This window comes from Tyto alba, unplaced genomic scaffold (genome assembly GCF_018691265.1).
Source record: "Tyto alba isolate M040663 unplaced genomic scaffold, T.alba_DEE_v4.0 Super-Scaffold_22, whole genome shotgun sequence".
NCBI lineage: Eukaryota > Metazoa > Chordata > Aves > Strigiformes > Tytonidae > Tyto > Tyto alba.
In genome coordinates this window covers 5,056,151-5,079,994 of record NW_024881296.1, presented here as the reverse complement: position 1 = coordinate 5,079,994, position 23,844 = coordinate 5,056,151, and the positions used below count along the sequence as shown (strand labels likewise).

Below are 23,844 nucleotides of genomic sequence, written 5' to 3'. Positions count from 1 at the left end.
TAACCAGAAACATCGAAACCGCCCTAAAACTGGGGACGGGGGGGAGTTCAGGTCAGGATTCTCCCCCTCCCCTCCACGGGGCGGCTCCGCGCAGGGCGAGGCCGCGGCCCCTTTCCCGCAGGGCCCGTCACAGGGCGGGGGGCGGCAGCTCCGCCCCGGCCCGCCGGTCTCGCTCCTCGCCCGAGGGATCGATTGGTTGCGCCTCTCTTCCGAGGGCAGCGCGAGGAGGCGGGGGTGGGAAGCCGCCAAGCGCCAGAAAAGTCCCGCGGGTGTTCTACGCGTGGAAGCGGCGCGAAAAATGGCGTGGCGGGCGGAGGTCGGGCCCCCTGGCGGGCCGCCGCGGTGCGGGGCGCTGAGGGGCGGGCGCGGCGTCCCGCCATTAACGGGCACGCTGGGCAGAGCGTTAATGAGAAGCGAAGCCTCTGCCCTGTCGCCCGTGGGGGCGGGTCGGGGGTGAGATCCCACCGCCCTCGCGTGAAGTGGGGTCAGCGACGGCGCGGGCACCCAGTGGCACGCGTGTCGCTGTGCTTCACCCGGCGGCTCGGTGCTCCACTGCCCAGGGGCTTTGTCCACTTCGGTTCTGTGGGGCACCTCAAGCGCTAGAAAACGATCACCGGGTTTCGCTTAAATATGCAGTTCCTCCCCGCAGCCTCGGAGGTTAGCATCGTAAAAGGGCAAGGAGGCTGGGAACGAGGAAGGAGGGAAAACAGACATCTCGGGTGAGGTTGCCCTGTCAGCGTGGGTCTCAAAACGTGTCGGTCACCTGAGGGCTGCGAGGAAGACACGCTAATTTACCCAAATATCAAGGGAAAACAGCTCTGGCGAGGTGATGGTTTTCCCAGGGTGTGGCTCCATCCCTCAGCATGCTCGCTGGGTGCGCTAGCCCCTCGATTTCCCTAAATACTGGGAATTTGGCTGTATGGTTTGTGGTAGAAAGAGACTGTGTTCACATTTTCTCCTGATTTTTTAATGCAATTGTACTTATTTGCAGACCTTAAAAGTGTGCTTGTTCAAACGGCGTTCTTGCAAACCAAACCTTGCAAGCCAACGTTAAGTAATGCACAAAGAAGCCTGACTTAAAATTTTAAAAGTAAAGCGTAGGTGTTCCTATGCCAGGCTCCCCAGCGGGGGAAAACAGGACACTGGGGTCAGTTCCTCACTCTGGCTTCCAGTACTGCACTGCCTCAGCAAAGCTGCATCCCCAGCGACTCGGCTTCTTTTCCTTAAGGTTAGGGGCAGCAGACTCTTTGGAAGATGTCTTGTACCCTTGCACAGTACCACGTGAAGAAAATTGTAATGATGAAGGGCTGTTCCTACGGATCCTGTAGACTGGTTGGCGCAAGGGCACGTAAAGCCTGTTCCTACGGGTGGCACGGCCGCCGGCCCGAGTGAGGGTCGGGCGCAGGGTGCGCTGAAAGGCAGCTCTCCTCTGGCTGGAGATTTTCTCTTGCCCAGACCCAGACCGAGCCCCCCGGCCAGAGGCAGGACGCACTGTGGACACAGGCCAGCCCGGGATGGCCTCCCCTGGCGTGACCCACGCAGGCCTGGGAGGGGGGACGAGGGGAAAGGGGCAGAGCCCCCAATTCCTTCTCCGGGGGCCGGGAGCCTCAGCCCCCGGCCGCCTCCCTGGTGGGACCGTGCCAGCACCGGGCAGGGCAGGCTCGGGCGCCATTTCAGCAGGCCCCGTCCCCGACCCCTCCCGGGGCCGGGCGGCGGCAGAGGGCGCTGGCTGGGGGTCGAGGCGCGGCCCCGGTGGCCGGGACGAGGCCGACAACCAACCGCAGCCTTATCGGCGCGCCGCAGGCCGGCTCGGGCCCGGGCCGCCGCGGGTTCCCGGCTGCCGGCCCATGGGCGGCGGCGGCGGCTCGGAGGCGCCTCCTCCTGCCGCAGCCCCGGGCGGCGGGGACCGGCTGCAGCCGCAGCCGCAGCAGCAGCAGCAGCCGCTCCGCCGCGCCGGCCGCATGGCGGGCTACGCGCCGCGCCTGCCCTGGCTGCTGCCGCTGCTGCGGCGGGCAGCGCCGCCCCCCTGGGCTCGGGCCGCCGCTCTCCGCGCCCCGCCGCGCCCGCCCGGCAGGTGCGGGACGCTCTCCTCCTCCTCCCCATCTTCTTCCCCGCCGCCGCAGCTGCTGCCGCCGGGCGCGCCGCGCTCTCGCCACTTTCGCCTCCTCCTCCCGCCCGCGGCGGCGGGCAGCGCCTCGCGCTCCCTCAGCGCCTCGCGCTCCCTCCGCGCCGCCGCCGGCGCGGAGCCGCCGCCGCCGCCGCCGCCGCCGCCGCCGCGCTTCGAGTCTCGGAGGCTGCTGGCCCTGGCGCACCCCGAGCGCTGGAGACTGGCAGGTACCGGCCGCGACCGAGGGGCCGCCCCGGGCCTTTGTGCGAGCGGGGAGGGGGCGGCGGGGCGCCGGCCGGGGGGTGTCCCGGGGCCGGGGGTGCAACCTTGGGGGGGGGGGGGGCCCAGCCCGCGGCGGCCGGGGTGAAGGGGAAGGTCGCGTTTCCCCTCCCGAACCGGCGCATCTGGCAGCATCTGAGCACGACGGGAAACCTTCGAGTGGGCGTCTGATAAGCGTAAAACGCTAAAAGCATGCCTTCTTCCTCCCTCCTCCTCTTGGCATCTCATAATTTGTTACTTTGAAGGAAAGGCAAAGTTTTGGAAGTCACAGAACTCTTCTGTTCTGCTAGTAATGTTGGTTAATGCCTCTCTGCTTGTTCAGTGCTGGCTTCCCAAGCAGCCTGCCGTAAACTTGGGCCTGAGACTGCAGGGAATGAAATACAAATGGGAATCCTAAACTTTCTTGCCTAAAACTTTTGTGAGGTGTTTTGAAAACGATTCACCTACTTATTTTTAGTGTCTGTATGGTGAGGTCAAACACCATGGTTGTATAAATTGCGCCCTTAACAGTGGTATCCGATACGTTATCTACCAAGAGTAGAAACAAACTTTTCTTGTCATTGCTTCTCCTGGGGATAATAAGATAATAGTTATTAGTAAGAAAGGAATATCAAATTATTATGTGCTTTGGTTCTTTTACAACCACCTTTATTGGTGGACAGCATGTGTGCTATCGTGGCAGCGTGAGGCCTGTAGGCCTTAGTGAAAACTGGGGAAGTTCCCATGGGATGGGTAAAGGGTGTTCGAGAGAGAAGAGATGAGGTAGTTAGACTTTCATTAAGAAGTGCTTTTGAGAAATATAAAATACTTTGCACAAGATTTTATTTACAGTGGATAGTTACAGGTCTTTATTACATGTTGGCATTATATAGCCAAAATAATTTGGATCCAAATTAATTTTTATAAGAAATTAGGGTTATTTCTATGCCATTAACACCTGTTTTATGCAGCTAATACCACTGTCTTGGGTGTGCAGAGTAAAAGCAGGGGAAAACTGCTGGGACAGGGCTGGATATAGGGGAGAAAAGGTGTTCAATAAGGCATCAGCCTTGCTCAGGATTATTTTTTTAATCGGTTTATGGACTAAAAAAAAAGCTTCTGCCTGTAACTAATATTCGGTCTAGTCATATTTTGGTGAAGAAGTGAGTATCTGATTAGGTAGATTACCTGCTGATTTTACAGCAAAGTTTGTTGGTTTTCCCATTGAAATTGAAACAAATAAATAAATTGGTTGTTTTAAGGATGGGTTTTAGGAGCCATAGGTTCCTAACAGAGAACTTAATTTAGTCCCCTTTACTGAGCACTTGCTGTCAAATTTTTTATCACAGGCAGGGTATGGTATACTTGTTTGTAATTATATTTTAAATTAGGGCTAAGTGCCCTTAATCTGTGTAGTCTGCTGATGGTGTTACCTAAGTAAATTGACTGTCATGGATACTAAAAATCAGCTACATGCAGTTTTCTCTTTTGTGATAACAAAGTGGACTAAATTAAAACTTTTTTTTTTAAAAAAAAAAAAAAAGAAGTAACAGCTTGATGATAGCAGATCATGAGGGTGGAAAAAAATATGCAAATGTAACCACTTTTCAACATTCTGTTGGTCTTGGTTCTGGGAGAGGAGTGAATTTATGTAAAATTTTTCTTCTTTATTGACACCCTAGTTAAGAGAAAATTTGTTATATTATGTGGGAGCATGGAAAAGATAAGGGAAGTACTTTATGTCATTATAGAGTGCAGGAATAACCAATATGGATAAAATGCCTTGTAAGTGACAGTAGGGAAATCACATGTACCCGTTGTATCTAAAATACGTTGAGTTTTGTTCCTGTTGCATCTTTGTACTGTCCTTAAAATCTCAGTATTTCTGGTTTTCCTGCATTCAGAGAAAGAGGAAGGTTAATGGTTTCACTGTATGAAACAACGAACCGAGGGTAAAATGTTCAATTTCTTCTTCAAGTCCACATAACTGGTAAGCAAATACTGTGGGATCTCTTCAGAGGCTTAGAGGTGCTGTTTTGTTCTGCAGGAAAGGTGAGCTCTTCCAGATCTTTTGCATTTTATATAACCAGTAGTTGGGTGGATAGCGTTACCACTAGTGGAGTGAAGTGATATATACCTTTTCTGTGATTCCGCGTGGCACGCGTCACGATATTCTGCTCGCTGCAGTTGTGCACCGAAATTGATGGTCACAGAAGGTGAAGGAGTTGCGGGGATGACAGTGGAGGCCTGGAGAATAGAAACGATTTGCGAGACTAGGTTCACCCATCTTGGGGTGGTGGGGCAGTGGTGTCAGCTGAGGAGGTGCAGGAAGAGCAACCTGCTCCAGTTGTGACTGGCACATCTTGTTTTACGCAGGGCCCCTCCAGCATCTGCTGGCTCAGGAAGAAGCGGTGTGCCCTGGCCAGGGGTTGCAGTGTGCTGGCATGCAGCACCCGCTGCAATACGTTCCTTGCAGAAGGAGGTTCTGCCCCTCCAGAGGCTGTTAGGCATGAAAATAAATGTACCAAAGACTTACTGTCAGAAGGAAAGGAAAAAAAAAAAAGGGGGGGGGGGATGGAGGGGGAAGTATCAGTGTAATCCATGTTTCATCTCCAGTTACTTCCAGAGCTGTGAGTATATTTTAAACAGGACATGTGTGTTAAATTGTGCTGTTCTTATTAACAGTGGTAAAAAGATGGCTACCTACTATGATGGGAATTCACTCTGTTAGTGGCCACAGTTTCGTGCAGTGAAATTAGGTGTTTGGAAATTCTGTAATACCTCCCAGATTTAACAAAGGATGGAAGTAATTGTAGAAATTTTTTGGCTGATCCTGTGCAGTCAGGTCAGGTAAACCTGTGTCTTCAGTTAAATTCAATTCCCAGGGAAGAGGACAGAGTCATTGTTTAAATTATTAAATCCTGCTGTGTGTGTGAGGCCACAAAAATGCCTTTTCAAAACGATCCCTTTTATTTCCTCCTGCCTCCTTGTTTCTCCTTGTGAGAATCTGTCTGTTGCGCTTTATCCAAACCACACTCGAAGGAAACAATAGTACTATTGAATTGTAAAGTAAGCACAAGGAACTCTCATATTTTTAATCAAATAGCAAAGTGTGCCCGTTGCCAGTATAGGGCTTCCTGCATACTGAATAAGAAAGTTTGTTTTGTACACAGGTCTTCTCTAGTGATGTGCAAGAAATGTAAATTCAGAAGTTTCATTTTAGAATTTTTGGCATATTTTATAATAGCTGTTTTCCTATAGGTTAAAATTTGCCATGAAATCAGAAGAGTGCTGCCTTATTCATAATCTGATTTTTCTGTACTTTGAAGTTACACCAGGTGATGCACTTTCTTGTCCTTAAACGAGAAATACTGGATTGTTGTAGATTCACCTTTTGTAGTTTCTATTAAGGAATGCATGCCTATAAAAACAATACTTAAAGAAAAGCAAATTTAAAAAATTACCTAAGACTACCTAATTTTTTTTTAGGTGTATTCTTTGTAATATAGTTCAGAAACTATTTTAGTAATTCTTTTGATTGGGGGTGATTGGGGTAGTGAGCAACTTGAATTTCTTTTGTGCAAGATGCAGATAGAAATGTGTAACACATCAGCTGTGAGCATTCCTATTAGAAAGTCATGGTTTTGGTTATTTATACTTGTAGAAGCTGGCATTTCTGATGTCAGGTACTTGAGTGGGAGTATCTTTGAGAACTTCAATTATTTTAGGAAATTAAATCGGGCAGATAGTATGTATTTAGATTCTAGTAATATTTAAATGGTTTAATTTTTAAACTTTTGCTCTTCCAAGCTTTGTAGCATGAGTTTGGACGTCATCAGGCAATCCACACGCTGTTAAGGATATGTTTCTCCCCCCTCCATTTAAAAATTAATTACAAGTCAGACAAGTGGCATCTCTGAAAAAAGCAGTTTTCATACACCCACTCCAAACCTTCACAGTGAGTCTAATTCTGTAGTGTGATGTGAATAATGGGAAGGAAGATCGTGGGGCAGAGGGGAGACTTACAGGCACTAGAATACCCTTCTCTTAGGAACCTGGATTGGACCCCAGTCTTGTAAATCTTGCTGTTTCTGTGCTGTCGCCCAGTAGCTGGGAAATTCCTGGCAAAAATTTGGGTTCACCTGTCAGGTCCACATATGTGGCCACTGTTTTTTGTTACTGTATGTAGTTACTGTAAAGTGGTTCTGCTCATCTGAAAGCAACTCAACAACCACACCTAACTTGAATTTTCTGAAGGCAATTCTTGTGGTTTTAAAATCGTAATTCCTGTATGTGTGGTATATACAGGGGTACTGGTTGTTCTCTCATGCAGTGTGCCTTTTGTAGGAATCAAATAGGCTACCTGTTTTTCTGTTGTTTCCCCCTTCTCCCTCCATCCCCCTCCAGTTTTTCTTCTGATTTGGTCAGCATTCTGTATGAAACTCAGAAAAGGTCCAAGTGGCCTTGTAGCTTTATCACAAAAAGTTTGCTTTTCTGGTGACAGTTCCTTATTTTAAATGGGTGAACTGTTAATGAAGCTGCTTGGGTAAGACACTGCAGAAACGGTAGCTGCTGACCACTGTGATGAGTTAGGTGCTTACAGGTTAATTTATTTGTGGAGTGTTTTTGCTGCGCTATTTGTGTAAATTGTGAAGATAGAAGGAGTAATAGCTAGATTGATCTGACATAAACATTGTCTTCTATACAAGTAACAAGTTAAATGCTTTCATTTTAAACACATGGTAAAGAAAGGAAGCTGTACTCCTGCGAACCTAGAATTATTTTATCACTTTCCAACACTTGGTGATCAGAAACTTGGTTGATTTTATGGCTGAGGAAAATGAGTATGAGAAAATACAATAGAAATTTTAAAATACTTTGAAACGAATTCTGGTTTTTAAATATCTCCAGCTGCACTCTATGCATAATTAATGGTTTATGTTATTTTAACATGTTACGATAATATACAGAAATTACTAGTGTTTTCCTACTTTTCTGAGTGAGCTCTATACTTCTGCAATATCTGAACTACAGAATGATCCATTGTCCTGAAATAGTAGTCCAGGGAATCTGTTGAAAACATTTGGAGGAGTCTAGCCTGTCTGTATGGGCCATCCTTTTATTGTGCATTTTGATAGGATAGTAAGCTTTTAGAAAGAAAAATTATATCACTCCCCTTCCGCCCACCCTGAATTACTTTCACATTTTGTGGGTGTGTGATAAGTTCTCTAAATATTTTCTACAATGAAAAAAAAATGTGAAAAAGAAAAATTTCAATGGGTTCTTAAACAGGCCTGTTTGTGACAAGCTGGTTTTGAGTGTCTTAAAAAGACTAACTTGTGGAACTCTCTGTATTGATAATAACAACTTGTAAAATAGAGATACCATCTTTCTTAAGAGAAAGTGAAGATACTTGCCTATAGTCAGAGTCAAGCCTCCATCTTTGCTTGCAAGCGGAGATTTTGCACAGCTCTGCGTAGGCCTTCCATCAGGCTGTGTGCCTTGCTACCTCTTCCTCCTTCTCTCTTGTGCAAAGTGGCAGTCTTATTTCTTCATCCTTTTCTTGGACTTTCTCAGATCACTGTGTTCTGCGCTGCCTGGAAAGGCACTTCTGTTGTTAAATATCCTATCTGAAAGCTCTTCTGACAAACCCTCTATAGCCTACTCTGCAAGGGCTCCTTGATGTTTTATTTGCTCCATAGCAAAAGACTCCTGGCAAGTCTGACCCATTTGATCCTAGGGGCCTCACTGAGGAGCTACCAAGAGTGATTTCTGTCAGTCCTGGATACCTCATGGCTCAAAGAACAGGCTTTCTTCAAGGTGATAAACTTCTTCCATAAGTTGCACCACGTAAGTGTTCTGTGCGTGAGGGATGCCACCAGCCGATACTCCGGGGCTCGCTCCTGTGCTGGTATCTCGCTGTGCCCTCCAAACACTGGACACTGTGTCTTGTTCTTGCCATACTATCTCAAAGGTATTGTTTATTTTTCTTGTTTAATTCTGCAACTATTAATTTATCCAAACTGTTGTACAATCCTGGTCAGTCAGATGACTGACAGTATGCCAGCCTTTTCCATGAGCTGTCTTGAAGATATTTTCAGGAAGTTGTGCAACTGTATTGTTACTGTACCAAAGAAAAGAGTCTTCACCATTTGAAAGCCCAAACTGCTCTTTTGTGCTTAAAAAAAATAAATAAAAAAAAAAACAAAAAAAACCCAGCAGCACAGACTCAATGACCACATCAAACTCTCTACAGAATACTCCTATAAACATTTTCTAAAATTTGTGATCATCACTAGAAATAGTAACTTGTAAGATTCGGTATATTGACAATACCTGCAAATTAAGACATTTCTGCTTGGAAAGCTAGCAGCTTTCCAAAATACACCAGGAATGCAGTATACAATTGTGCCATCAGACAAGAACTGTATTTTTTTCTGAGCACCATATTGCAGTTGTTTATTAATAATGTAAGGAAGATGATTCTAAAAAGTTGTTGTATAATAATAGGTGAGGTCCAGATATTGTGTATGAATTTACCTTAACACAGAAAGTCACCAGTCATATCTAACTTAGAACTATATAGAACATCCTTAAATGCTTACAGTTTACTCTGGAAGAACATTCTACCTTGAAATAAATATTTACAGAACTGACTTCACAGGGTTGATACCAGTCCTTCAACCTCCCTATATTAATCCAAAAGAAATTTCTTGTGGGCCAGGCTTTACCAAAGAGGAATGGACTTTACCTAACCAATATGTATAAAATGTATCAGTTCCTCCTCCCATAAAAGAACAACTGAATAGCCTGATCCCTGTGAATTCACATGATAGAATGCACTAGACTTCATTTGTCACTCCAAATGCCCTTGTGGAAATTCAGTGTTAAGCTAAAAAAGTCACTGTGTATTAGAATAAAGCTGCACAGATAACTGGTAAAGGACAGACATTCTTTGTTACTGGTAGAAGGATACATCTCACAAATCCAAAGCTTACTTTCTGACCTGCCAGCCCTGATCTTCAAATGAAACCAGCAAAATACTTAAAAGATTATGAGAGGTAACATTGATAATCTTAAGGAGTAGTAAAAACTAGATCGTGTCCTGTTGCTGTGCTACCATGCACTGGCAAGCATCATCATTGCTTCATTTTTCGGTCCTTCATCCTTGATTGGCTTGAATGATCTTAATTAATTTGAGGTCAAATCTTTATGTATTTGTGTTTAAAACAGCGCTTCCCCCAACAGGCTTGCAAGCAGTTTTTTGGTTTTGTACACTTACACATACTGTCCTGGATGAGAAGTATGATCTGTAAGAACCAGCAAAATTAGAAATCTCTTCGTGGTGTTCTTGCACGTAGAAAATTGGGTTATGACTCTTAGACACCTAGCCCATGTTCTGAAGAGATGTTTCTGATAGCTCTGCCTGGTTATTGTTTGTGAATGTCCTGGTTTATCGCTGGGTGACCAATTCCTTGCCCCTGAATACATTTACTGTGAAATGAAGTTGCAGATCTGCTGTCAAGAATCAAGCCCACATTAGCCTTAACAGAGAGCATGTTGATCTTAATAGTGATAAAGGCATCGGTTTGTCTGTGCATCAATCTGAATTTCTCTGCAAGTAGACAAGCAAAATGTTAGCCTAACATTTCCAAGAGGACTGCTCAGCTGCTCCTGGAGCCAGCTTGCCTTGTCTTTGCTTCTGTTGCCACTTTGATGTAGTGCTGGGTTTATAAGTTCTACTGATCTGCCTCACATTTTCTTTCTTTTCATCTCCTAGATGAAATATATAAAATATATGAATATATAAAATATATAAAAATATATAAAATATAAAATATATCTCATAGATGAGATATATAAAATAAAGCTTCCGAAATACACTTTTTTTGGCATAATTTTCTGGTTAACAGAGTAAACTATGTGAAACTAATACTCTAAAGTTTACTCTGACCTTTTCTTCTGTCAGTAACAACCTTCAGCGTCACTGAAGTGCCTTCATATCTGGTTGCCGAACACCTCGTACTCCTCCCTTTAGCCAGTTATCACGGTGACAGCTCTTCTTTGAATGAGGAGATAGAGTGAGTGTTTGCTGATTCTATTTCTTCAAATAGTCCAGAGTTGTTGTTTTTCAAAAAAAAGAGCAACAGCTTGATACCTCTGCTATTTTCTAGTTGTTCTGCTGGTATAATCATGCAAGCGAGAGTTTCAATTAGGAAACTGTTTTTGCATGTGATTTGTGATTAAATTAATGAACACAGGTATATTGCTTAAGGAGAAAATTAAAAGTGATATCTGCATTATATAAACTTTCATTTTCAGGACTTCATTGTTCCAGTATATTATTGATGCTTTGTCTAATGTTTAAGTAGTTTAGTAGTTTTCAGTTTGTTTTATGTACTAGTGCTTTTTTACTTTGCTTTTTTACTTTGCTTTTAGTTCGCTTAAAGCTGTTGGAAGTAATTACAGTGAAGCCCATGCTAGTTTGAATGAAGAAGAGCTGAAGGTAAATCCAAGCCAGGAAGGCTGTACCACTAGACAGAGACATAGGGGATGTTTAGCTGTACAGTTCAGTGAATATTTTATACAGGCAGTTCATATGTCCAGTTCCATCCATAATGGAGAAATTGTCTGGACTAGTGAAGTGAGCTGCAATGCAACACTCTCCTTATAAGCAATGCTTATGACCATCTCCAGTTGCCTTATACACCAGCCTTTCCTGACAGGAGATGATCTGGCTTTTGTTGCATTTTTCCCAGCTGCTTCACAGCTTGAATACACTAGTGCAGCCAGCATCTTAGTAAGGTCACTCATTCTTACAAAGGTTTAGCTAGTAAATAATATGCTTATGAGATGTGTCTGTGGCATGGATCACATAAGTTTGCAGCAGGAATTCGTTCCCTTTCTACTCCGGCTTCTTGCAGTTTCAATCGCTTCAAGTTAAAGATCGGACTTCTTTATCTTTCACATGCTTGCTGGCCTGAGTGTAACACGATGGAAAGATCGCAAACAGATCTTGAATGCAGGTTGGATGCAACAGCAAGGGTAAAGCTTGTTTGGGCAGTGTGTGGAGCTCTCCCAGGACTGCTCTGGGGCACTGCATGAAGGTGCAGAGAAGTGTTTGCTTCAGGTGGCGGCAGGTATGCGATTTTTGTACCCTGAATTCTTCATCATAAATGCACAGCTGTATTTTACACTTCAGGTAAAAACGGAAACAAAGCCTTTCACCAGTGTGTGGGGGTGGTAAGAGGCATCAAACCATCTGTGACAGATGTTAGAAATATTGCTCACAGCAGTGTGCTGCTGGGAGGCTCTTTGCTGTCTTCATCTTAGAAGTGATGCAAGAAGCTCAGTAGAATGGAACTAAAACTCAGGCAACTTCAGGATTTCCCATACAGTATGTTTTTGCCTTTAAAGGTGTTATCTGCTTGTAGTTTTGTAGCAGTACTATGAATGGTTGCTTTAAGTGTGGGGTTGGCTGTTGGAAAATTGTGCTGTATAAATGGCATTGTTTGTTGTGGTTCAGTGGTTTTCATATCAAGTTTGTTCAGTTTTCAATTAAGATGTGTGTCTTTTCTAGCTCTCAGCCTTCCAAGCTTGGCTTGCCTTTTCAGAATCAAGCTCTGTTCTTGGCTCAAGAAATTTCTTTGCATGTTAAAGTTCAAAAGGCTAAGTCTTGGTCCAGTGCAATTTTCATACTCTCTGTGATGCAGTGTCAAACCAAGTTACATAGCTTGTTCCATGGGTGATCTTGCAACTGTAATTCAAGAGTTCTGTTTGTCAGCAAATGTACTTCTAATTCAAACTTACAGTATTTTTCCTTTAGACAGACAATAGTAAAGAGTAAAACAAAACAAATGTTTATAAATTTTGCCAGTCAAGAGTAAATAAAATGGTTTTTTTCGTTGCTTGCTTCCCACCCCACCCCCCCCCCCAATAAAATTGTGTGTTTTAGACAGTTCTCATATCAGATCTTTACTTCAGTCCATTGCTATCTCAGAAATAGACAATTGGAAGCTTTAATAAAGTAACAAGCATGAATAATAAAACCCAAACCAAACAGGAGTTGAAAGATTCTGTGTGAGGTATGGAAAATGTGGTAACTGTTGATGCACTCTAAGGATGACATCTGTGAAAAGTTAGCCTTTTTATATGGTAGTGTGGAAGGTTAGACAAGAGAAGCAATTCCAGGACTGTGACTGTATACAGAGGCTTTCAGGATCTTAAAATGTGCCTTGCCTATGTTAATTTATATAGTAACTTAAAATACCCCATTCAGAACTGGGCCGAAAAGAACGCTGATTAATAGAAATTTCAAGTGAAAAATTATTTCATATGTTACTATTAATGAATTTGGCAAATTCAGAATGATTTTCCTTTCCTTTTCCTTGTTGATTTGCAGCTGCTGTTGGCTTTCTGACAGTTTCCAGTGTCATAACCATGTCAGCCCCTTTCTTTCTGGGGAAAGTTATTGATGTTATTTATACAAATTCCAGTGAAGACTTCACTGACAGCCTGACCAGCCTGTGTGCCTTGCTGAGTGGAATCTTTTTATGTGGTGCTGCTGCTAATGCTACTCGTGTCTACCTCATGCAGACTGCAGGTAAAAACAGAAGCAAAAAGTTGTATTGAGAGTCATATTTTTTCACAGTGTCAGGATATCTAATGATCTGAAATAAATTCTTGGCACTGAGAGATTCTTCTTGGAGTCAGTAGCTTTTTTTACCAGATCAAAGGTAGACTAATAGTGCAAAGATAAGTATGCTGGAATAATTGCTCATTTTTCTGTATTGTTACGTGATATCTTGAAGATCACTCTCTTTTGGTATATTCTGTAATGGTATATTCTGGTCACTCTGTAATGTGACTTGTTCAGTGCTGCATAATCCTGTGATTTTTAATATTGTTGGTGTCATGCTTGACTGACTTCTGTTTCTGACAGGACAAAGGATTGTGAAACATTTGAGAACAACCATGTTCTCCTCTATTCTGAAGCAAGAAACTGCTTTCTTTGACAAGACCAGAACAGGAGAGCTGATAAATCGCTTATCTTCAGACACAGCCCTCTTGGGCCGCTCAGTGACTGAAAACCTTTCAGATGGGCTCAGGGCAGGAGCACAAGCATCTGTGGGGGTTGGAATGATGGTACGGTGGTCTCTTCCCTTCTTGTCACTTCTTGTAGTTTCAAGTTTGTTTCAGTTCTGGTAGGTAATGTGTGAATGTGATTCAGGCCAGAAACTGTTGTGTGCTTTTGGGTACAAGTGTATTTCAGCGGTTATCTATGATAACTCTTATGTATTGCATTGCAATACATCATGTGCCTGTAGCCACTTGATGTTTGCTTATGAGCCAAAATACAGAGAATGAAGGTTTGAAATTAACTACTGTTACTGCCCAAATTTATCAAGCAAAGTATAGTAGGCAAATAGCTTAACTCTATTCTTACTATAGATACTAAAAGCAGTGATAATGTTCCCATGGTTGTACATAAAATAGGGTGTGAAGGTCCTGATGTAGTAATTGAAGTTGGTTGATTCTGGATAAGGCGTAGGTGAGCAAAGGCAGCGCTGAATAACAGATTACCGCTGAGGATTTTTACAGGTGTTAATCTTTCTGCCTTAGTCTGCCAGTAAAGAATATATTTAGGTAGGAAGCGTGTTAATGAAGGCTTCAGTGCAGTACATCAGTTAATAGTCCTTGATGGTCAGTTGGTTTACATAAAAATCTGACTTCCCTTGATGTTTTCTGTGGCATTAATTTTGTTACGCTTATCTGAGAAAAGATATGTTGGTGGCAGTTATCTTAACTGAAGGTGTGGTAATTTCTGCTGTCTACGTGGAGTTAAAAACAGGTAGCAGAAAGTCTCCTCATAAAAATATGCTTCTAGTATTGATGTTATTAGAAACTGCTAAGAGTTTCCACTATGAGGCTTTAAAGCTTTAATACTTTGTCACTGATAAGAATTATGGCTTTCTGTATTTATCTAAGCAAATAGTCTGAGGTTTTATTTTGCCATCGATTAAATGGAATAACTTTTGTATAAAGTTATTATTGTGTTCTGCTCAAAAATGCTTCCATGATACAGTATTGAAAGGTGGACTATAAAAGCTTGCCCAGAAAGAAGAGATTAATATGAAATAATTATAAAGCCTGTCAATTAAGTTGTTTTTGATTTTTTTCTGGAGATTTCTGTTTTCAATACAAAAAGCAAGATGGAATGAAAACACATTAGATCTAATTTCAATAAATCTTATGAAAAGAACCTATTTAGGAGCTTTGATGATGATTTTTGTGATCGAGAAGGTTTTGCAACAGTAAATTAAATCCATCATTCCAGGTTATGAGCATTCATAGGTGCTGGGGAGCACCGGTGACTCCATCCATTCCTCAGTTACCCAGAAGTAGTATACAATATTTCTTTACTCAAACTTTCTGTATTACACCATCTATTTAAAAGTTGTGAAAGCACTTTAGAAACTATATAATAGGTAATGTCTTTCAGCATGCCTGAAAGATTTCCTGGTAGACCTGTTTACTGGCAGGTGAAGATACTTGGCTAAGACCACACAGCAAACCAGTGAGAAAGCTAGAAATGAAATCCAGACTGCTTTGCTTATAATCCTTTGTTCTAACCATGGGATACATCCCATATGCTGTGGAAGAATGGATGTTTTTGCCTGGAAGAAGTACAACAGGATTAATGAAAGCATGGCAACACTAAATTACTATCCTACTAGTTTTAGAAAACTCTAGCCAGGGAAGTTGCACTTCAGTACTGGAGTGGTTATTTTTAATCTGAATGCTAACCCCTGACACATACCTTTTTCTTCTAGTTTTTTGTGTCTCCTAGCCTTGCTGCATTTGTTCTGAGCGTTGTGCCACCGTTGGCTGTCCTGGCTGTGATTTATGGAAGATATTTGCGAAAACTTACTAAAATGACCCAAGATTCTCTTGCAGAAGCAACTCAGGTAATCTTTTAACAGACACTTTCTAGTTAACTTCAAAGTTTGCTACTGTATTTAGGTTAATATCTCTGGAGTTACAGATCTTCTGAAGATAATTGTACTGTTTATTGCCCTAAGCCATGCTGAGCCTGTAGTTTTGCACCTGAATAGTGTGAGAGGTAAACGTCAGTAACATTTATTCATAGATCTCAAAACCCACATGCTTTGGTTGTCCATAACAATATAATGTGGAAGTAACAGGCCTTGAGGATTTGGGAATCTGGGAGAGGTTAAGGACATGAGGCTTTAGCTTTGTGAGACCATACAAAAATTAACCTATGAAGTCCTTTGTGATTTGGTACCTGAGTTTGAAAAACACTTTTCTTTGACTGTGGTTATGAGTTTGAAGCCATCAGAAGCATCCTAGATGCACGTGTATTTTAAGAAAACTTTACTATCAAGTTCTTCTCTGGAATGGATTATTCGTGCTTAACATTATTTTCAGCTCTTTAATGTTTATGAGGCTTGACATTTCTTAAACTTTTCTGGGTATCTCAGCACATACCCGGATATTTGGGAGAAAAGTAGAGGAAGTTGTTGTTTCTAAAGAGGCTGTTGTAGGGGGGCCTTAATTGTGTTTGCTGACTGCACTGCAATATTGCAAAGTGCTATCAGAGAATAGTAGTGATAGTGACCTTTTCCTCACAGGCTGAGGGTGGGGAAACATCATTAAAAAGCATAGAAATATAATTAGGAAAGATCTAGTTAAAATAGCCACAGTTGTCAGCTGTTTTAAACTTGGGCTGTCCACTGTAAGACTTCTGCAAATTGACTCTGTGGAAGGAAGATTAAGCCCTCTTCTGTTTATCTTCCTCATCCTGTGTTGGAAGGGAAGATCATCCCTTTGTAAACCAGGTGTGAGACTTCACATGACTAAGCAATTTTAGTGTTCCATTCAAATTATCAGGTTGAATGGAGGACAGAAGGAGGAGAATTATATTATTATATCATATTTTTACTCAGAAAAGCAGGCCTTGTTTTCTGTAAGACCATCACAGTGTCTATTAACAACTTAGTCTAGTTGGTTACAATTGAGGTAATTTTAGAATTAATACTTTGCTGTTTAGAAGTTAGACTAAAATACTGAGTTGAAATGAGGCATTAGTAGTTAAGCTAAATTAATTCATAGTGTTGCTTTGATCAAATGAGTGGAATTGTTTCAGGAAATACCTGCTGGCTTTCTTGCGTGATTTAGTGTAGAATAGAATATTCTTTATTTTTGCCCTCCCCATGGTGTTATTGCAAGTTATTGTGAATACTAATCTTCTTGTTTGTGTTGTTCCCATCAAATGAAGGCTTTTTTTTAACCCTACTTCTATATTTTTCTATCTTTGCTAGCACTAAGGCAATCTTGAAGTTCTTTTTAAACTGCCTGGGCATGCAATTTACTTTTAACTTAATAAAATTTAAAAAAAAAAAAAAAAAAGGCGGGGGGGAGTGGTTGGGGAAGGGAGGGCATGAGAAATTTTCCAGTGGTATCCGAAGGAATCTGTTTGGAGATTAGTATAGTGATATTGCTCTAACTTTCAAATGTTCTGTAATATGAACATTCCAAAATGTGTGTCTGTGTGTATTTGTTTTGTTCTTTGCTTTAATGTAGTTGGCTGAAGAGCGTATTGGAAACATAAGAACAGTTCGAGCTTTTGGGCAAGAAGTGGCTGAAATAGAGAAGTATACAAATAAAGTTGATTATGTGCTACAACTGGCTAAAAAAGAGGCGCTAGCTCGGGCAGGTTTCTTTGGAGCAGTAAGTATTTTGGTGAAAGTAAACCAACCATGTTATGCCAAGTGTCAGCTAATTTAAAATTCACGAGGATGCTTGTAAATCTGCAAATAAATGAATTGTGTAAATTGAACCTACATAAAACTGTGGGAAGACTGCACTTAAATCAGTCTAAATTGCTGTGAAACTTCATGTCAAGATACACCGGTATGATAAAGCTGGTTTAAGCCTCTATTTCTGCCCCACACCCCGTAGCTTGGTACTATTTATCTGAGCTCATACCTCCTATTCAGGGAACTAAACCAGTGGAAACCTTCCCCCAGCTTGAGAATTTTACAGGTTTGGCTTCGTGATGAGATGAGCATCAATGCAAAGGAAGCTGGGGAGTGTGCAGGTGGGGGAGGGAGGCTAGGATTGCATTTTTCTGTAGCAATTTACAGTGAGTTTGCTTCATGGTATTCTAAAACTGCAAAATAACTGCAGACAATCACCTCTTCTCCTTTAATGAGGGTTGAGACTAATGTTTGATGTTCCTATCCATCTTGGGTTTAAAAAAAACAAAAATGTTGCTTGCTTTTTGAATGCTTGTTGGATAGCGCAGTGCAATGCCACTGGATGCCTGTCTGTCTGTCAGCTTGGTTTGCTTTAGAATTGGTTTTGTTCAAATTTAACTCAGTCCTCTAAAAATCTAGATACCTGTAGTATGGGAATTCTTTTTTTAGAAGGAAAATTCTGAAACAACATTTTAGAGGATGAAATTTAAGATGTATGTGACAAAATCTGCCTTTTCCTCTTTTTCCTTAGACTGGCCTTTCTGGAAACTTAATTATCCTCTCAGTCTTATACAAAGGAGGATTACTAATGGGCAGTGCCTACATGACAGTTGGTGAACTCTCATCTTTCTTAATGTATGCTTTCTGGGTTGGAATAAGCATTGGAGGTATGGAATGAGAAATTAGATTTTCTTCACTTCAAAGCATTACAGTCAGTATGGGGGTGGGAAGGAAGAAGCTCTTAAAAGATCTGGCTTTCTTAAAAAGTCTCTTCCCAAGAAATCATGCATTTTGTTTTCTGAAGAGTTAATGAAAATAATAATTTATAACTTAAATCTTAATATAAGCCTTCCATTTTCCCAAAGGAACACAGAGGGTGGGGTTTTTTTTTTTCAATGTTTGCATGTGACAGATAAATATTACTTTAATTTTCTTTGGCTCTAAATTAAAATTCTTGGTATATTGTGTAAAGAAATATTACTGGTATTATATTTTTTACAAAATATGTGAGTCGGTGTTCTACATACCTTTCTAAATAGAATATGTTTAATTTAGCTGTGATTCAGTATAGTGTCTTGAGCTGAAAGAGTAAACAAAATGCCAGCGGAACACTACACTCTGGTGCTAACCTTTTGGTTTTCCTTACTGACTGATTTCTCCTTGAAGCTCAGACTCTGTAATCTAATGGCCCAGAAATAAACTGTTCATCTTTTTGACAGAGCAGTCTTCACTACTGCATATAGGCAGAAATGAAGATAAGGTACTTTGAAGTTTGATCACTGTTTGGAAGGCTGCTCTTTAAAGTGAGTCTGTTGCTTCTGAGAGACCAGCAGGGCAATGCAGCTCATTTGTACTCTTCTTTTCTTAGACTAAGCCTGATATCATGGGAAGCATAAAGATATACCTGAGAGCAAAATTCACAAAACGTGCTTCCTTGAATATCAAAATTTCAGTGCACCCACTCCCACTACCAAATTCTTTCCTTCTCTGCTTAAATCATCCAAGTTTGGTCAACAGACAGATACCTGGCACTTTGGAAACATGGGACAACTTAATGTTAAATAAATGGAAAGTAAGGTTACAAGTACTGATAAAATGTAATTGAATTAGCTTCTATTTGCCGTAAAAACATATTTTAAAATTCTACTTAAGATTATTGAAGAATACAATTCTGCACAGAGCTCATTCTCATGGGGACTCTGCAGTCTTGCCACAGGAGGCATGCCTTCCTTGACCGCCTACAAGGCAAAGATATCTTTGAAGTGCTAGGTCTTCTTTGTGTATGCCATCATCAACACGTATATGACTTCATGCAGTGAACTGTGAAGTTCACTGCGTAATTTGGGACTTTGCCCCTTTTTGTTGTAAGTTTGCTGTGTTTTCTACCAAACACTGAACACAGGTTATGAAAATGAAAAACATTTTCTAATTAGTATTTGCTGTACATATTATACAGTGCTTTTTTATGGGTGGTTGTGAATTTGCAGACCTCGTTGTCTCAGTTTCAAGGCACTGTGTGAGGCTCATGCCTTCTCCCCTGTGCCCTGCTCTAGGATTGTAGGTACTTTGGCTCTTTTTTCCAAGCAGACAGCTTCTCACCATGACTAGTGCCTTGTGTTGCAAGCTTCCAGGTAGTCCTCAGCAGCCATATAATGAAATGCCTTCTCTACACTCCCAGACTCATGATCTTGTGCTGGGCTTGTTGCTTTGCAGTAATAAGCCTGTAAACATTTTAGTATACCTTGGGTTTTCTGCCATCCTGAAATCACTGTTAACACTCCACATTTTAAGGTGGAAGTGGTTTATTCTGTTGGAATTCAGAGAGTTTTGAAATTGGTTATTCTATTTTGAAAGACACGCAAAAAGTGAAGAAATGAGACATTTTATATTTATGTCTGACTCCATTTTTGGTTCTAGGTGCGTTTCTGTGTTTATTTCAGCTGGAAAGTCCTTCAGCCAAGCCAACTTGAACATGTTTGGCACAGCTGCTAAGAGCAGGGAACCAGTGCTATATGTAGCCTCTGTCCTTAGCTTTTGCTTTCTCCAGTAATGTTTGAAGCACACTAACTTGGGAGATGTATTTCTTTACATTGTCCATTCTCCACATAGCTTCTCAAGCGTCAGTTCAGCCTTAGGTTTTGTGCCCTCCCTCCCCTGTGGCTGACTCAGCCAGGCTCCTTTGTAGTAGTATAACCCTGTCTGACAAAGAAGGGCACTCAGAGCGCCCAGTTCTACTGAATGATTTTGAAAATACAGCGGGTTGTATGCAAGGCTATTTCTCTAAAGTTGGATGGTGTTCTTCCTGACAGATGCCTGAAAAAGAGTTGCTTTGCTTTTGAGTATATGCAAGCTTAAGTGTTTTCTTACTTTTATTTCAGACTGATTTATTTTACTGATAAGAATGGTGAGTAAGGGTTATTGGTAGCTCTCAAGTGAGACTAGGTAGGGTTTAAATCAGCATGTTTGATAGCGTGTTGGAATAAAAGGTTCCCTACGCATCTGATTCTTCAATGCTGGTGATGAAAAGTATAATGCAAATTGTATGTCTCCTATGTCTTCCATTCCGTATGGGTGCATAATACTGTTTTACCTTTTGATTAGGTCTGAGTTCCTTTTATTCGGAGCTAATGAAAGGACTAGGTGCTGGTGGACGTCTGTGGGAACTTATTGAAAGGAAGCCCCAACTTCCATTTAATGGTGAGTCCTTGGTTTGTTACTGTTCCTAGGTTGATTTTTCTCTTATTGGTCACCAGTACTTCAGAAGGATGTTTGCAATACTTAAAGGTAGTACTGACTTACATTCTTCTGAAATAAACTAGGTAATTCTTCTGACTTTTCCTAACTGAAACAAATGATGAAATTTTCCTTTAATCAGAAATATTAGAAGCTGAAAACTTGGTGGGTTTTTCCTTTAATTCAGAATATGCTTTTAAATATATTACTTTGAAAGTTAGGTGACTGAGGACATGCTCATTTCTAGCTTCTTGAAATATTTCTTTGATGTCATCCCCACTTTCTCTTGGATCAGCTTTAGAGTGAAAAGAGTTGGAAGAAAGGAAAAGGAGGGGTGGGAGGAGCTCTGAGATGGCTGTATCTCGTATTTCCACTAAAAGGTTTACCATGCTCATCTCTCCTGGCTAAGAGATTAGCAGTCTGAAAAGAGACGCTTTCAAAACCAGGTGTTTTTCATTAAGACTGTCTCAGGTTTAAAGGGTTCATACTAACCTCGTGAAAACGGTTCCTTGGTGAGACATGTTGATTTGAAGCTGAATTTGCAGGCACAGACAGTTTGAGGCCTTTCAGCACCACATGCCAGACTGAATTTTGGAGTGGGGGACTGAGGCATGACTGGGGAATGAAAGCGAGGAAGGGATGGAGCTGAGCTGGGGAGCCCTGCTTCATGGGAGGGTGTGGATGTGCAGGTACAGCAGGTGTTGCTTTTGAAATGATTTGCACCCTTCTCAGTAGTGCTGCCCACATTTCTCCCGTCTTTGAGGGGCAAGGAGCCACTCTAGCACACGGCTTACCTGACTCACCTATGGGTAGGGGAGCTGTGGGCATTTTGCTGCATGAGCAGCCTGCCATACCACGCGGTTGCCTAGCTGGGCATGTGTAGTGTTGGACCTGGTAACATGGTGATAATATTTTTCGTATAGCTGCAGTGTTCCAAGGATACAAACAAGGAAGTTTTGAAGGGGAGGTAGTATCCCTGATGAATCAAGTTTGACATTGTTGGAAGTGCGAGGAGAAACAAAGCAATTTTTGTGTCAAATCAGTCGTTCACATCTGAATTTTTTTCATGGGCTGCTTTAGGCCTAAAGATAGGTTTGTGAGTCTGAAATCACATCTGTTTTTATCGGTACATTTATAGAAGAGTACCTTTGAGAGGTGTTAGATTTTTATGTGAGTTTGCTGATGTAGTAGTCAAATCCCAAAAAGAAGATACGCAAACTTCATCTATAAATCTACCTCTTAAATAAGTAATTAAATATAGTAACATATAAACAAATAGAAACAATAAATATTAGCCACTGTGTTTTAAATATTTAATTGTTTAAATAGTATAATAAAATATTTTTAAATATTTAATAATATTTAAATATAGTAAAAAAAATGTATTTCCAGCAACACCTTGTTTCCAGCTTTATCATTTGGAAGCTAGACAATGCCCTCCAGTAGTGAGTATATTTTGTATAAACAGCATTTGCCTGTATCCAACAAAGTAATTCAATGAGCTGCTCATAAAAGATACTTTCTGTGCGAATTGCTGAATTTTATCAGCTGCATCCCACTAAGCAAAACTCATACATGAGTGTTCACCAGCTCTGTGTGTTGTTAAGAAAAGCAATATAGCAGAGTCCAGGTGAGCTGTTAACACTAGATTCTCTCTGAGTTTATGGTCCTCTAGTTTGTAAACTTTTTAAGGGCTGCTCTAAGAGGAAGAGTCTGAAAAGAAGATCCAACAGACCTAAAAAGGGCTTTGAGTGAGCTCTGGCTTTAGGAAATCATAGAGCACCAGGTTGGAAGGGACTTTAAGGATCCTCTGGTCCAACCTTTCTTGGCAAAAGCACGGTCTAGACAAGATGGCCCAGCAACTTAGAAGTATCCAATGTTGGGGAATCCACCACTTCCCTGGGGAGATTATTCCAATGGCTGATTGTTCTCATTGTGAAAAATTTTCCTCTTGGGTCCAATCAGAATCTCCCCAGAACTAACTTGTACCCATTATCCCATGTCTTTTCCATGTGACTCCTTGTAAAAAGGGAGTCTCCATCTTCCTTGTGGCTACCCTTTAAATACAGGAACATGGTGATAAGGTCCCCCCTAAGCATTTTCTTCATGCTGAACAAACCCAGATCTGAGCCTTTCCTCATACAGCAGGCTTCCCAATCCTTTGATCATCTTTGTGGCCGAACCTTCTCTGGACCCTCTCCAGCCTGTCCACATTGTCTTTGCATAGTGGGGACCAAAATGGAACACAGTATTCCAGGTGTGGCCTTATGGGTGCTGAGTAGAGTGGGGTAATGACTTCTTTATCCCTGCTGGTGATGCTCTTCTTGATGCAACCCAGCATCCTGTTGGCTTTCTTTGCTGCAGCAGCGCAGATAGAGTTTTATGTTTTGAGTTAATTACCACAGAGGGGTTCTTTTGAAATGCTGTGCTTCAGATTTCTGTTTTGCTTCTGTCTCCCTGTTCTGGAATTCGTTAAATTCTTAATCTGATAGACACCAAGTCACATTCTGACCTCTGTCTCTTATCTCTTCACAGCTGCAAACCTGGCTGTAGGATGCTTTTCAATGTGTATAGACTTTATTTAGTCAGTGAAAAGTAATATTACCAAAAGGAAACCACTATCTGGCTGATGAAGGAATAACTACACGCTCTGGTTTGTAGCAGTGAAGCTGGCTTAAACTTCCTGCCATGACATCCAGTGCCGCACTGAAGTTTGCTGTGCCCTTCATATACCTAGTGCAACTGTTGATTTCATCATCATTTGGATGGGATTCTTTTTTTTTTTTTTTTTTTTATAATCTGGATTATTTCAGTGCTCTTCATCTTTACAGTGGTACCAGGGCAGAATAAGCAGTAGTATTGGGTCAGAAGTTGTCTTTGCCCCTGAAGGTATTGAATTGTTTAATCACATCAATAGTGACATCCAGAAAACAATCTTTATTTTATAGATGGAACACAAATTGATCAACGTTTCAGATGCCCACGTAGCATAGGTTTAGAGAAATCTTCTTTTACATTTCCTTTCAATATAAACTAAATATATAGGAAAGGATATAAACCTTTGTCTCAAAACGCAGTTATCATTGATTCTGTCTCATCAGACAATAAAGCCAAGAGATTATTTCTTTACTGCCCAAACACACCTGAAACATCTACTCGCTTGGCTAGTTAGGTTTTATTTTCACAGAACTTCAGCTGTTGGTGATAACAAATACCTCTGGAACAAATTATAATGGCTTTTTTCCC

At 41.6% G+C, this 23,844-nt stretch overlaps 1 protein-coding gene across 1 annotated transcript in view; it reads left to right on the top strand.

The window, feature by feature from the left end:
* Positions 1-1,847: 1,847 nt before the first annotated feature.
* The window catches only part of LOC104365161 (ATP-binding cassette sub-family B member 10, mitochondrial), a 44,062-nt gene continuing 22,065 nt past the window's right edge, over positions 1,848-23,844 (top strand). The window contains exons 1-7 of the mRNA XM_042796115.1: positions 1,848-2,334; positions 12,768-12,968; positions 13,308-13,510; positions 15,199-15,333; positions 16,970-17,116; positions 17,897-18,032; positions 20,467-20,562. Coding sequence (XP_042652049.1) covers positions 1,848-2,334; positions 12,768-12,968; positions 13,308-13,510; positions 15,199-15,333; positions 16,970-17,116; positions 17,897-18,032; positions 20,467-20,562 — 1,405 coding nt within the window. The remainder of the gene's footprint in view (positions 2,335-12,767; positions 12,969-13,307; positions 13,511-15,198; positions 15,334-16,969; positions 17,117-17,896; positions 18,033-20,466; positions 20,563-23,844) is intronic.